The sequence below is a fragment of the Trichosurus vulpecula genome, chromosome 2 (assembly GCF_011100635.1).
Source record: "Trichosurus vulpecula isolate mTriVul1 chromosome 2, mTriVul1.pri, whole genome shotgun sequence".
Lineage (NCBI taxonomy): Eukaryota > Metazoa > Chordata > Mammalia > Diprotodontia > Phalangeridae > Trichosurus > Trichosurus vulpecula.
This window is the reverse complement of record NC_050574.1, coordinates 376,990,098-377,005,727: the sequence shown is the minus strand read 5'-3', so window position 1 is coordinate 377,005,727 and position 15,630 is coordinate 376,990,098. Positions and strand designations below refer to the sequence as shown.

At 37.5% G+C, this 15,630-nt stretch overlaps 1 protein-coding gene across 1 annotated transcript in view; it reads right to left on the bottom strand.

Moving 5' to 3' along the window:
- ABCG1 (ATP binding cassette subfamily G member 1) overlaps positions 1–9,709 on the bottom strand; it is a 107,546-nt gene extending 97,837 nt beyond the window's left edge. Inside the window, exons 1-2 of the mRNA XM_036746118.1 lie at positions 9,428–9,709; positions 1,602–1,845 (exon numbers count right to left, since the gene is read on the bottom strand). Coding sequence (XP_036602013.1) covers positions 1,602–1,845; positions 9,428–9,469 — 286 coding nt within the window. The 5' untranslated portion in view covers positions 9,470–9,709. The remainder of the gene's footprint in view (positions 1–1,601; positions 1,846–9,427) is intronic.
- Between the last annotated feature and the right edge of the window lie 5,921 nt (positions 9,710–15,630).

Sequence of the window (15,630 nt, the reverse complement as noted above, 5' to 3'; positions counted from 1 at the left end):
CAACAGGCCAAGTTTTTACAGGTGCAAACAATAGGCTGACAGAAATACTATCTAGGCCAGGTGTGGGGAACCTACTGCCTAAAGGCCACATGTGGCCCTCTAGGTCCTCAAGTGCGGACCTTTGACTGAAATCCAAACTTCACAAAACAAATCCCCTTAAAAAAGGATTTGTTCTATAAAACTTGGATTCAGTCAAAAGGCTGCACCCAAGGACTTAGAAGGCCATGTGGCCTCAAGGCCACAGGTTCCCTACCCCTGATCTAGGCCAAAGGTCTAATGGTCTATTTTAAATATGATATAGAACCAAGCATAGCGAAAGCCTCTTGGCATTTCCAGTGGACTTTTCAATCATCTCTCTTCCTCTCATATAAAGATCTTCCTTCAAATTAAAGAGAAAAAAACTGTAATTTAATGCTAAAGTTCAACAGGCTCAAACAAATGGTCCCAGTCTTAGGCCTGAATGTAAAAGAATCCCTTTCTTTTTTTTTAAATAGGTTTTTATCATTCACAAGTGTAAATGTTAGATAAAGATTCCATCAAGTAGACATTCAAAATATGTAGCTCTTCTCCTGGTCACAGAATTTCAAAGCTGAAGAGAATTTAGATGTTTTCTAGTCCAACCCATATCCAAAAGGGAAACTTACTATAACAAGTTTATCCAGCAACACTAACTATATGACCAAAACGCTCTAACTGCCTAATCTCATGGCCTTCTCTCAATGCTTATTCTTCCCAACCCTTCTGTGATATATGGAGCTATTCACTTCTCTTTCCTTCTTGATATACTCTGTCATGGTTTCTTTGACACTACTATCTGCTGGGTTCTTATCCTATCTATGAACACTCCTCAGCACCCTTTGCTGCTTCTTCTTTCTTCTTTTTCCCCAAAGATTCAGTTCTTTGACCTGCTCTCTTCTATCTCTAACTTCTAATATCTATTCCCATCATTTAAATATATAACAAGTACAATAGATAAAATTAAATAAATGCTAGCTATTATTAGTATCACTTTACTATCACCTTGAAGGGGAAAAGGAGAAGGGAAGAGGTATTTATACAGTGTCTACCATATGGTAAAGGAGAGTGAAATCTTAGGAGTTTTTTCTTTAATCTATAGACTGAATTGACTCTTTTAAAACTAAGTGGATAATATATTAAGAAATTGCTGGCCTGAAGAAGAAAAGAAAAGCATACATCTTCAGCTAAAAAAGAGCTACTTCTCGTTTCTCAGAAAGTAAAACTGTGCTAAGATCAGACCCCAAGAAGAAGTCTAATAAAGGATGACTGAATACCTTACACAACAAAGTTTTCTTTTATTATTTGATACACTACTTGACTATGACCAAAGGCTGAAGACATTCTTATCCTTAATTTCCCAAGGTTGGAACATTTCACAGTAATATAACATAGAATCAGACCTGTTAGAACTTTGGATTATCTAGTTCCACCTTCTTGTTTTTACCAATTATAAAGCAATACACTGAGATATTCAATGCTTTATTCAACAGATTTACTGAACAACTACAATCCCATGCTTTTTTCACTATGCTCTGCGTCCCCTATTACCTCTCACTAGATTTCAAAAGATAAGCTTGCCTCACCTTTCTTCCTCCACCATGGTCCTTCTGGGACAGAATAGGAAAGGTCCTTAAATTCAATGTTCACTGCTGCCCTCCTAGGCAGGGAAGAGAAGCGCTGTGCCTCAGTCAGATTGTTGTCCACCTTTTTCATGTGTCCATTCAGCAGGTCAGTCTCTGTACTGTCCATACTATTTAAAACCACCTCATCCACTGAGACGCACACTGATTTTGGCTCTGTCACACCCGAAGAATAACTGCTGGCATTCTGGTGGGGGAAAGGAGGTAATAAGATCTTGTAAATTATATAGATGAAAGCAAAGTCTTCGTCATTAGCAACTGCTAAGATCAAGAAAATCCCAATGGGACTCGTATCCTGTTACAAACAATAGTGTATCTGCTTTTATTTTTTAAAGGCCTTAAACTCATTTTTTTCTATAATTTTTAGATTTTTTTTAAAAAATTGAAATGTGAAAAGGTGGGATTGCTAAAAATTTTACAAGGGATCATTAAATAAAGTCATAATTATGATAAACCATTTTCTTTGAAGCATAAAACAATGACCATCACCTTGAAAAATATCTATTGACTGAATGAAGTGATAGCTAAGGCAAATAAAACAAATATAATTATAACCTAAAGAATATTTCAATGACTTCTTTTCTTACCTTCACACACTCTCTCATTCCCTTTCTTAATAGTGATCATATTACACTTTGTATTCCCCCATTATCCCATTTTATCTTTATAACACTCCTTTCTCTCTCTACAGATGAGGAAACTGAGGCACAGAGAGGCCTGAGATTAACACAATCAATTTACTGGTGGATCTACAGACTGATTTTTTTTTAAAACAGCCATCTGGTGCTTCCATTTCCTTTTTTTTAAATCTAGTTTTGGTTTTCAAAACTTCCTTTGATGTTTAATTATAATTTATGTCTCAAGGACCCAAAGTATTTTTGTGACAAGGAGCAAAAATAATGCTGTAGTGGATTAACAGCCCTAATGGAATAAATAATATTCTAGGAACTATAATATACAAAGGAAATCCAAGATGTACACATAATTTATCAAGCAAGGTACCATTCTTAAAACTTTAGAATAAATATAGTAGCTTCAAAAATGAGCATGTAGACTTTTTCCATACTGCTGAAGGTATTATTCTTATACCAGGATAATTGCCTATATAACTCATGAATAGAAATTCAATTTATTATCATACTGCTACAACATAGGGCTAGGCAAACCTATGTTGATGTTTGATCAAAATAGGATTCAAATCCCACTGGTTTCATCACAGATTTTTCAAAAGTTTCTTCAAAGGAGCAGTTTTTTTAATTACTGTTGACAATCAAAAACCCAAAATGAATACAGAGAAAATATTTTCTAAAAGTGATCATAAATTCTATTTAACAATTTAATTAATCAAATAAATCGCATGGGGTGGGGGGCACAGAATGGCCTGAGGTCATCCAACGTCTAATAGTTTAATGTGAATAATCAGCCTCTAGCAATTGTTAAAGCTAATTGTTGATCCATTATGGAATTTAATGACCCATTTAAATATCTTGCTAAAATTAGAAATCACAAATTTTTGGTCACATTTGCTCTGAAAAGGCGTTTAAGCTTTGACTATCAAAAAAATTTTCTAACTTTTAAAGCAAAAAAAAGTGTGAAACAAGTATGAATAAAATGCCATTCAGCAGGCCTACAAGAGAAATATGAAAGTGAGAAGAAAAAATAATGTCAAAATTAAGCCTATTTTGTTGCAGACACCTTTGGCACATTTTGGAACCATCTAAAATCAGACTCACCTACTATGTGCAAGAAACTGTGCTAAGCACGGAAATACAAAAAGAGACCAAAGACAATCCCTGCCCTCCAAGAAGCTTACAGTCTAATAGAGGAGATGAAACATAGACAAATATATACAAAGCAAGATACATTCATGCATGCATGCACACACATATGTATATGTGTGTATAATGATGAATAGGAAATAAAAAGAGGAGTTAGGGGCATTTTCCTATAGAATGTGGGATTTTAGTTAAGACTTAAAGGAAGCCAAGGAGGTGACAGCAGAGGAGAGAGAGCATTCCAGGCATGGAGAAAAGCCAGAGATAATGCCCAGAGTAGCATGATGGAATGTCTTGTTTAAAGAATAGCTAGGAGACCAGTGTCACTGGATCAAAGAGTACATGTTAGAAAGTAAGGTGTAAAAGACTGGAAAGGTAGGAGGGCACTGGGTTATCAAGGGTTTTGAATCCAAAGGAGTATTTTGTATTGCTCCTGGAGGCAAAAGAAAGCCACTGAAGATTATGAAGTAGGAGGGTGACATGACAGGACCTTCATCTTAAGAAAATAACAGCAAATAAATTAAATGCAGCAATAGCTTCAGGAGAATTGCACATTACAAATTTAATCCACAAAAATCAAAATTATGTCTACATAATAATAAAAAAATCTAGGAGGCAATAATAGGAAGAAATAATAGTTCCATTCAAAATAACAAAATACACAAAAAGTCAGGGAGTCTCTCTAGAAAAGAATACTACGTATATAGTAGATACCATATAAAAAGGGTCATTAAAGAAATGCAGACCATAAATAGTTAGAAGTATATTCAGTGTTCATGGCTGGGCTGTACTGAGATAATAAAAAATGATGATACTACCAAAATAAATTCACGGATTTTAGTGCCATAAGAAACTACCAAAGGGATACTTTACAGACTTCGACAAAATAATAACTATATTCAATTGAGCCCCCACGCAGGAAGGCAAACATTCTATTCTATCCTGGTTGATTTGATGTGTCCTTCACAGCTGCTGTCCCAAGCCTTCTCTTCTCTTTTCAAACCTCTCAGAGTGTTCCCTACCATACCCTCTCCGTTAACAACCTTGCCTCACCCTTGGCCAGCACCCGCCCCGGTCTCTCTCTCTCTCTCTCTCTCACTCTCTCTCTCTCTCTCTCTCTCTCTCTCTCTCTCTCTCACTCACACACACACACACACACTATTCATCAAGAGTTCCCCCTTCTCATCTCACATCATTCAAATATTTCCCCCTCTCCTCCGCTTCAGTCTCAGATTAAGACCAGGTCAACTCCTCTAGATTCATCTTTGATCCTGTCTTTTTGAATCTTCTCCAGCAAATTGTTGCCTCTATCGTCGCCATTCTCTTATCTTCAGTCTCTCCTTATCTATTGACTCCTTTCCTGATACAAAAACTCCCATGTTTCCTCAAACTGTGTGTGTGTGTGTGTGTGTGTGTGCGTGTGTGTGTGTGCGTGTGTGTGTGTGTGCGCGGTGCGTGTGTGTATTTGATTTTTCCATCTCTGCTAGTTCTCATCCTATATCTCTCCTCCTCTTCCCAGCTAAAATTTTTGAGAAAGTCATTTACACTGTGCCACTATTTCCTCTGCTCTCATCCTTTTCTTAACCCTTCATGCAATCTATCTTCCAACTTCATCATTCAACTGCAACTGTCATCTACCATGTTACCAATGACCTTTAAATTACCAAGTCAAACAGCCTTTTCTCAGTCCTCAGCCTTTGAAACTCTTAAGCACCTTTTCTCTCTTCTCTATGTGGCACTGCTCAATCCTGCTTCTCCTCCTATCCCTCCACTACCTCCTTGGTCTCCTTTGATGTTTTTTCATCCATGTCATGCCCACTGTGGGTATCCCCTAGGGCTCTGGCCTAGACCCTCTTCTCTTTTTGTTCTATATATTTATCTCAGTTCCTCATCTGTAAAATGAGCTGGAGAAAGAAATGGCAAACCACTCCAGTATCTTTGCCAAAAAAAATCCCTAATAGAGTCACAAAGAGTTGGATATGACTGAAAAGACTCAACAACAAAAATCTCACTTGGTAATCTCATCATAGGTTCAATTATTATCTTTTATCCAGACCTAGCCTCTCACCTGAGCTACAATCCTGCACCAACAACTGCTTATTTTGAACTGAATGTCCTGTATGTTCTGTAAGCATCTCAAACTCAAGTCATGTTTTTCCCCAGGCCCTCTTACCCCTTCCCTCTTCCCAACTTTCTTGTTATTGTCAAGGGCACCACCAATCTCTAGGCAGCCAGATCACAATCTTATATACATATGTGAATACAAATACACACACACACACACACACACCCTTTTCTCAAATTATATAACCACTAACCTAGTTCTGCTCATTTAGGCCCTCATCGTCTCTTGCCTGGACTATTACAGTAGCCTTCTAATTGGTATTCTTTTTCTACTGTGTAAGTTAGATCAACTCATCCTCCTGCCCAATGAGCTCTGGTGACTCCTTATTCCCTCCAGGAGCAAATATAAGCTCCTTTGTTTGTCATTTAAAGTTCTTCATAGCCTGCACCCTTGTAACTTCTCTAGTCTTCTTACACTTTCCCTAGAAAGTTCCTTGAAATTGGTGTTCCTTGAACATGACACTACATGATAAAATCAAAATGGCTAAGTGATCTGAATTTTAAAGACTAGAGTAGCAGATCATACACTTTTCACTACCCTGGACAGGCAGCAATTTCTTAGTCAAATAAGGATAGAGGTGATTACAAAAGATAAAGTAGATAATTTTGATTACATAATATTGAAAAATTTTCATATCAAGAATATTAATGCGTCTAGGATAAAAATAAGAGTTTATTGGAAAAATCTTAATATCAAGTATCTCTGAAAAGGGCCTGGAATCCAAGATACATACATGAATGCATGTATGCATATACATATATATATATGCATTCATACATCTACATCTATCCAAAAGCCATTCTCTATTAGAGATGTGTATAAATAAATAGTTCTCAAAAGAACTACAAACTATTAAAGAAAACAATAGGAGAAATGTGAACCAAAATAATCCTGAGGCTTTAATCTTATACCTAGCCTATTGGAAAAGTTAGGAAAGACAGGAATAGTTAATGTTAAAAGATAGGTACATTAACATATAGCTGGCAGAGATATCAACTGATACAAGCATTCTGGAAAGCAATCTGGAATATTCAAATAAAGTGATTAATAAAATGCCCATACTCATTTGCCAGAGATGCTGCTGGAGGTCAATGACAAAAAGAAAGGCTCCACATACATCAAAAATATTTATAGCAGCACCTTTTTGTGTGGTAGAAAAGAACTAGAAAAAAAGCTGATGCCCATTGATTGAACAATGGTTAAAATATGGCACATAAATGTAATGGATATAATCTAAAAATGTAATGTAAGATCCATTACAGTTTTGGAAATTGCATGTTGTAAGAAACAACAAACATAACAAATATAGAGAAGTATGGAACAGCTTAGAACTGATGAAAAGTGAAATAAGCAGATGCAGAAATGTAATATACCCAATGACAAGGCAAATGTTAAAACCACAACAACCACAAAATTATTAAAACTGAATATTGTGAAATTCTAATAAACAAACTTGTCTGCAAAGAGATATGAGAAGGCTTTCCTACTCCTTTGCTAAAGTAGGGGTCCAGGATTGTGGAGGCCTGCATATAACATCAGACTTTTCAGTGTGTTGACTGGTTTTTGTTAAACTTTTTTCTTCCTCTTTATGTATATGTCTGTGTATGTGTGAAAATACATATGTCTATACCTAATAATCATAATAACAACCTCTAATTCAGTATCTTTTCATAACTAAATACCAATTTTGAGGGCTGTGAAAAGACCCCAAGAACTTCTTAATTTAAATGTTTTGAAAGTTAATTATGTACAAACAGGAAATAAATTACTTGATGCTTCTATTAAATATCTGATTTTGGAATCCACAATGTGAAAAAAATATAGACACAAGGAATCTTAAAGGAGCGTTTATCCAAGCATTCAACTAGATAAAACTAAATTTCATGTGGCTTGGTTTGAAAGTTAAACTTTGACAGCTTTTGAATTTTTCATAACAACAAACCATAACAATAAATGCCGGGTCAGTCAGTCAATCATTTATTAAGCACCTACTATGAGCCAGGAACTATGCTAAATTCTAGGGATCCATACACAAAAAAAACTAAAGGTAGTCTCAGCCTTCAAGGTGTTTATAAAAATGAAGACAACACACAAAAGGAATCTGAAAATGGGGGAGAAGGGAGGGAGAGGAAAGAGAATGGTACCCAGAGTGGGGGCATGATGAAAAGTCCAAAGCAGCACACCTTGGTAAGACATGAAGAGATGGATGACCTAGATGCCCTCCTTAAATAGAGGTTCTGAGAGGAGTTCTCCACTCTATCCCCTACTCAGAGGGGTCCCAGTAATAGAGGGCACTGATAAGGTGTGAGTACCAAAGCTGAAATGATTTTGCAAGAGGGAGAGGTTCCTAGGGACATGGTGAAGAATTACAAAAGAAAGCAGCTGGTAGAAAATGAAAAGATGCACCTGGACATATCTCTTGAATGCTTTTGATTTCCTTACCAGTTTCTAACCAAATATCTCTGAACTCCATTTCTTTAGCTTTACACCAAATCTATTCTATATTGAGCTAGCAACCTTAGGCGTTACTTCACAGTAAACCTGTTTGGAATCACAGGAGGTAATTGTGCAAAACAGAGCATGCTCAGAAAATAAGCCTTTTTTTTTTAATCCCCATGAGCTCAGAGCAAGAGGTAACTATAGGTCAAATCCTGCAGAGTACAGCTGACTTCAAATTCAGGATGTTATAGTTGGTAAAAAAAAACGTAAAAAGAGGAAAAAGAAAATGAGTAGGTGTTGTCACCATTGGCTAATAAACCTGTATCTATGAAACATTTGTCAACATGTGGTGGGAGGGGGAAGAGAGAAGTAATGCATTGAGATGGTGTTATTTCTATACATAGTCCACATGAACTGAAATTCAGACCACGAGAAAAATGAAATATTGATGTGTTAATTGTAGAATTATAGAAAGACTTTAATACGGAAGTTTGTCCAGTACAATGCACACAAGACCCCCCCACCCCCACCCCAGCCTTAGTATGTGTGCATAAAAGAAATGGAGGCAAGGGAACATGGCTGAGAGGTTGATTTTTGATCACTGCAATTGTAAAACATTGAGTACAACTCAGTTTCTTGTCCTCCTATAACCTAACTCCTCATTACAATGAAAGCCTTCCCATCCTCACCGAATTCTTTATCTGATATACTCTGTGAGAAACATGAAAGTTTTCTTTTTAAAATATAGGATGTCCGAAGTTTACCTGCAAAAAAAGGTTCCTGGCAGGAATTAAGGTTTCCCCTGGCTTCCCTACCACTGCTTCCCAGTAGACATCACTGCTTTTAGCCCCATTAGGTCTGGGGGGAAGATGTTCTTTCAGAATAGCCAGAGGGGAGGAAACGGTTCTGTTCAGTTTTGAAGCGACATTTCCCAGAGCAAAGAAACAATTTGGAGGAAAGTCACTACCAATAATCACTATTACTAAAGCCCTACTGGAGAAGTTTCCCATTGATAAAGACAGAAATTGGATCGAACAGCTTCCCCCAACTCAGCTCTCCTAAGCTAGCTCCCACAAGCGCCTCATCTGAGGTAGTGGGAGTTCAAAAGATTTTGCTCCCCTTTAAAAGACTGAAACACTGAATCACTGAAACAACCGTGCCTTCTTCCAGGATCTTCAGACAATGCCTCAGGCACCGAAACGGGACATCAGAGGATGCCCGTGTTAGTGATGCACAATTCCTGACTTCATCATCCACCTCCCTACCTCAACTCCTCCTCCCCCCAACACTTCCTCCGCTCCCCAAAAGCGGTGGTTTCCACACTTGGGGAAAGAGGAGATGGAGGGAGTGTAACAAGGTCTTTTTTTTCCCCAGAAAAAAATAAAAGAAAAAAGGCAATGACTCTATTTGCAGAGGACTTCTTCACTTACCAGAGCCGTGCCCACCGAGAAAGCTGCCATCAGATATGCCATGCCCCGGGGGCGGTGGCCAGGGGACAACAGCGCCAGGCTCCAGCTGCAGGCGGTGGTGCAGAAGGTGGAGGCAGCCCCAGCAGAGGGAAAGAAGAGAGAGGAAGAAGGAGGAGGAGGGAGGAAGGGAGGAGGGGAGAGGGACGAAGCAGGAGGGAAGAGGCACCTTTTCAGGCTCGGGCTTATTGTTTACCAGCGCTCCCTCTTCCCTGCCCCCAATGCACCGCTCAGTGCTTCACTGTCTCCAAATAGGCTCCAGTGATTGGACTAAGCAAGAGAGGGGGCGGGATTACATGCAGGTAAACGTGCTCTTGTTTTCCTCCTTTCCATCTGTGTGATTCACTAGACTGTCTTTCTGTTATTCCTCACAGAGATTTTTCCTCATCTTCCTGCCTCTCTACCCCCTCCTTTCTGGGTCTCTGTCTATAGATGGGGAAGCATGAAAAGGAGAGTGGGGGAGGGGAGACTGCATGAACAGGACAAGAGATGCTAGTGCTGGGGACGCTGGTGCTTGTTATAGCTGACCCTAATAGGGTACGTCTTGACAAATCTCCGCCTCCCAAAAACCTGCTTGAGATTTAACTGGAGGGAGCAATAAAGGTATTGTGATCAGTTTTGGTTTAAGAAAGACATTGATAAGCTAAAGAGTGCTCACAGGAGGGCAGCTAGGATGGTGAAGAACTTTATTGTGCATGTTATGTGAAGATAGGTTAAAGAACCTGAGTATGTTTCGTTTGGAGAAGAGAAGAAAAAGGAGAAAACAGGAGAGTTGTTTTCAAGTATTTGAAGGCCTTTCATGGGAAAGATTAGATTTATTCTTTTTGGCCCCAGAGGGCCAAACCAGGAGCAATGGTTGAAACGAGGCCAATTTAAACTTACTGTCAGTTAAAAAAAAAAAACCGACTTCCTAAAAATTACAGCTGTCCAAAAGTGAAACTGGCTGAGAGGTGATAGAAACTCTTCCTTGGAGATCGTCAAGTAGAGGCAACTTGAAGTGTAATGGGGAGACTTCTTTCATGTATGAGTTGAAATAAATGGCCTTTGTGGTGCCCTCTAGCTCTCAAATTCTGCAAATTTGATGGTCTCTGAAGTGTAAATGTGGGTACTTTTAGACTGAATTATGGTTCATATTCATACTATGTTCTTTTTAACAGGGTTGTGAAGTAAGGAGTGCAAGTACTTGCTATTAGTCCCATTTCACATATGAGAAAACTGAGGCTAAGAGTGATTAAGTGAGTTCTCCATACTCACTAGGCTAGTTCAGAGTCTGAATTTTGACTCCAAGTTCAACTCTCCTTACACTATAAAATATGTACTTAACTGGGTATATTTTCAGATTCTTGCATTTCTCCTTTTAGTTGGTAAACTCTTCAAAAAGTAAAACTTTGGCTGTGCCTTTAAATTTTTATCTTTTTTTTTATTATGAACTAAAACATCAGCAAACATTTCAATATACAAATAAGAGAAAAAGAGGATTATATAAGAAACTGTGGAAATATTATTTCCACTTAGATTATTAAGGTGCATGTTAAATTTAACATGATAGAAACAAAATTACTCTGCCTATCTGTATGCCCTTCTAAATTTCCTTCTGCTCTATTCTGTGACTATTCTAAATGTTTAACATTGCCAGTTTTTTCTTTCCCTTCTTTTTTTTTAAATTCACTATCATTATCCATTAGCTCTCTCTCACAAATCTCTCCCATTCTATGCAGAATAAAAATTGCCCCTTGAAACAAGTAAGTACAAGTTAAGCGAAACAAAAACAACAACCAAAAACACCTCATAATGGCCAAGTCCAAAAATTTATCTCATTCTCTACTTACAATCCATCACCTTACTGGTGAGAGATGAGAAACATGATTCATCATTAGTCTTCTGAAGTCATGATTGATCAAAGCACTGATTGGAGTTTGTTCCCTTCTCAGTATCAAGTCATACAAGTTTTCCCAGGCTTCCTTGAATTGATCCCTTTCATCCTTTCTAGTGTAATAATATTCCATTACATTAATATACCATAAATTATCCATACAGTCCTCGATTGATGAATCCCTCCTTACCTGTTATTTGTTATAACAAAAAAATGCTACTCTAAAATTTTTGTACATATGAGTACTTTTACGCTGTCTTTTAGCTCTTTGATGTGTGTGCCTTCTAATGATGTAGCTAGGCAAATGATACAGAATTTAGAGACTTGGGAGTATGGTTCTTAACAGTTTTACACATCTCCCTCAGCAGTACATTAGCTTGCCTGTTGTACATATCCCTAACAATAATTATCATTTTCTTTTTTAGTTATCTTTGCTAATTTGATGGGTGTGAGGCGAAACCTCAGAGTTGCCTGTATTTGCATTTCTATTATAATTGGTGACTTGGAGCATTTTTTTTCCCACATGCTTGTTGATAGTTTTCGTTTCTTCTTTTGAAAGTTGCCTGTTCATAAGCACAATAATACTATGTTCAATTGCTCCTGCCTCTTGTAGATATGTTCCAGTGATCAACTTTAGATGATTATTGCTTTGTAGTATATTTTGAGATCTGGTATTCTAGGCACCCTTCATTCTGACTTTTTTTTCATTGTATCCCTTTGCATTCTTGACATTTTATTCCTTCACATGAATTTTGTTATTATTTTGACTAGTTTGATAAAATAAATCCTTAGTAGTTTGAATACTATGGAATATATACACACATACATACATACGTATATATGTGTATATGTGTGTGTGTATATATGTAAATTAGGTAATTTCTCATGTATTGCTGTGGAGTCCAGATGAAAAGTTTCATCCCACAAAGAGATAATTCTAAAAAACTTTATTGCTAATATGAAGGAAGAAAGAAAATAGCTTCTGGTAGCTATCATGCAGCCTCCATGTCTGCAATGGGCAACATATAGGAGGAGTATCTACTCAAAGGCCCAGAAACTTTCAGGGTTTGACTTTACATATCATTTGAGAAAAAGAACAAGTATGATACCAATGAATGATTTCTCTGTTATCTATAAGACCAATACAGTGAAGATATTTTCTAAATTACCTAATAAGGAGGGAGGAATGACGATCAAGGAAGTAGGAAATTTAACCCTAAAAGAATTATTCCAGTAAGAGGCTGAAAGGGGGATCTGGGGCCATACTAGTGAAACCATTTTTCACTGATCAAAATATAATTTATATTATATTGCAAGACCCAAACATGAACAATTAATATTTCTCTAATTACTTTAAATTTACCTTTACTTCTAAGAATCTCTTATACATGTGCTCATGTAATTCTTGAGTGTGTTTGTTAGGTAGTCTCCCAGATATTTATATTCTGTAGTTACTTTGAGTAAAATTTCTTTCTTCTTATCAGATTATATTGTCATATACTGAAGGATTCTTGATTTTTGGTGGGTGTATTTTATACCCTGATACTTTGTAGAAGGTATTAATTTTTCCAATTAATTTTAGTTGAATCTCTAGAATTCTTTCAATGAAAGATGGTATAATCTGCAAAAGTGATAATTTTGTTGCTACTTTGCCTCAATTTCTTTATCTTATTGCTACAATTTCTAGATATTTCAAAAAATAGCATTGATAATGGACAACCTTGCTTTATTCCTGATCTTAATGGAAAGACCTTTAGAGATTTTCCATTACAAATAATGCAAATAATGTTATCTCTTGGTTTTAAATAGAATTCTCCTTTTGAAATTTCATAGCACTTTTTACTTATCTTAGTTACTTTGTAATTAGTATTATATTGATTTATGAATAGTGTGAGTTTCTTGAAAATAGGGAGACAATCTTCTGCTCAAATATTTTGTTAAGCACAAAGTTAGATGCTACCTGTCGGAGTTAAGTATCAATAATATTTAACCATAAATTAATTGTGTACTACCAGCCAAGGAAAAGTAACATAGATTCAGATGCTATATAACTCTAAAACTATGGTGATTTCCAAGAGACAAAGGTTAATACTGAGGGAGCTAGACCATATCATCAATCCTTGGATGACTGGCAAAACATCTACATTTTTAAGGGTGATATGTGGCATAAATCAAGAGTTTCATCCTCAGGGACTAAAGATTTATTTCATGAAGGGTACCTTGTTGAGACAATGGCAATAAGGTTATACAATGAATGGAGTAACGTACTAGTCTATGACTAATCCCATATATGATACTGGTAAGCATCCAGCATTTTCCAAGGAATTTTGTTGTTTACTCATGAAGACATTGCATGATGGCTTTAGATATTTGGGTCAAGGTAAAAACCTTGAACAGATTTTTCTGGTTCAGAATGGTGGTGGTGTCTGTAAGAAATGTGATATTTGTGCCTCATATGTTCAAAGGAAAGTACTATCAACTCACATTGACTACTATGAGAGGCAAAGTACTAGCAAGGATTTGGAACTTTGGTGTAGTGACTTTTTTAATCTAAAAGAAATTAGTAAGAACATAAGCCATATCCTAGGACCATTTTCCTCAATATTCATAGGCTTATGCAAATAGGGACCATAAAAGCTTCAATAGTTGCTAATGTGTTGTGGCAGAAGATGTCCCTACCAATAACTACTCTGACCAAAGTAGGAGTGGGTTCAAAACCATTCCATGCAACTTGATTCTGGTACCTCAACTAGATAAGAACATTTCTCAATCAAAAGAAGACCTTAGAGTATGTGTGAAATGTCTTTGATACTAGATAAAAAGTCTGTTCCAATTGGCTGATGAATTTTGTCACACTCTTGAGTTGCTGTATGAAAGTACCAGGGAGTTCCAACAAGTGGTGGGGTTATTAAATTATTTGAGACATTGAAGCAAGCATGTCTTTCCAGTAAAGCTGAGAAGGAACTATCTGGGGATTAGGAGGAAGGAGAAGCAGTAAGAATGTGCCTTGGCTTTGCTCTTAGCTTTAGCCTTGCCTAGGCTTTCTTCCATTCCCCTCCCCTCACTCTGGCCCAAGGAAGGCCTTCAGCTTAAAAATGTCTAGAGGATGTTGGATTTCCCATCTTCCCATTGGTATCCTAGGGATATATCCCAAACAGATGACAGCTGTGTCTATGTTGGGAGTTGAGAATAGAGATCAGCAAAGAAGCTACACCATGCCTATGGGGAATTTCTTGAGTACCCCACCAAGGAGAGGAAAGGATGTCCAACAACCAGCTAATCGATAAACATTTATTAAGTACCTGTGTGTTAGTACTGTGCTAAGCACTGGGGAGACAAAGAATGGTAAAATAAAACAAAATAAAAATAATTCTTACTCTCAAGGAGCTTACAGTCTAACAGGGGAGACAACATGCAAACCAATTATGTACAAAAAAGCTATACACGTGAAAAATTGGAAATAAAGGTGTTAATTATCCCTTTACCACATATGCTTTCTAAGCTTGAACCCATTTTCATCTGGGATCTGTATGTACTTGTAGGGAAGTATATCACAGACTTTTGGGGAGATGATTTGTAACCAACCATTCTTTCTGTGCCATGTTAGTAAATGCCCCTTCTAAAAAGCTTCTTAAGGTTGACTGACTAATTCTCATCTGATAATCTTGGGGGGAAGCACACTATTAGGTTTCAAGCCAATGGACTTAAAAAAATCACCTTGATTCCTCAGAGATATTTAAGAATCATGAGGAGAAAGACGTGTATCCTTATCTTGGAGACCGCTCTATGAGAGAACGAATTAGGATAAAGAGCCTCAGAGCTTATTTGGAATACTCAAAGGTGGAGACTTGGAGAGAATGTTGTTGTTTGTCCTTTGTCTTCAAAGAGGACCAGTGACTGAGTGATTGAATTGGTGCCCTGCACATCTCTTCTCCTGTTCTCTCTCCACAGTCATGGCCTCCTCCAAAGTGACCCCCGCCTCTGTCTCCCCCTGCCAGCCATCCTGATCTGTGCATCACAAGGAGAGCCCTGTGTGCCTCTGCTCTGCCTGCCTCTCACAGCATGCCACGGCCCTCTCCAAGGGGTCGGCGCAGGCTGCAGGCTATGACCTGTGCAGTGCCTATGATTATACAATACCAACCATGGAGAAAGCCCTGGTGAAAACAGACATGCGGATTTCTCTCCTTCCTGGGTGTTATAGTAGTTTCACACTACTAAACGTGCTAAGAACTCTGGGGCCAGAAATCTCACTGAAGTCAAAATGTGGTTTTTTGATGTATGCATAAAATGATAC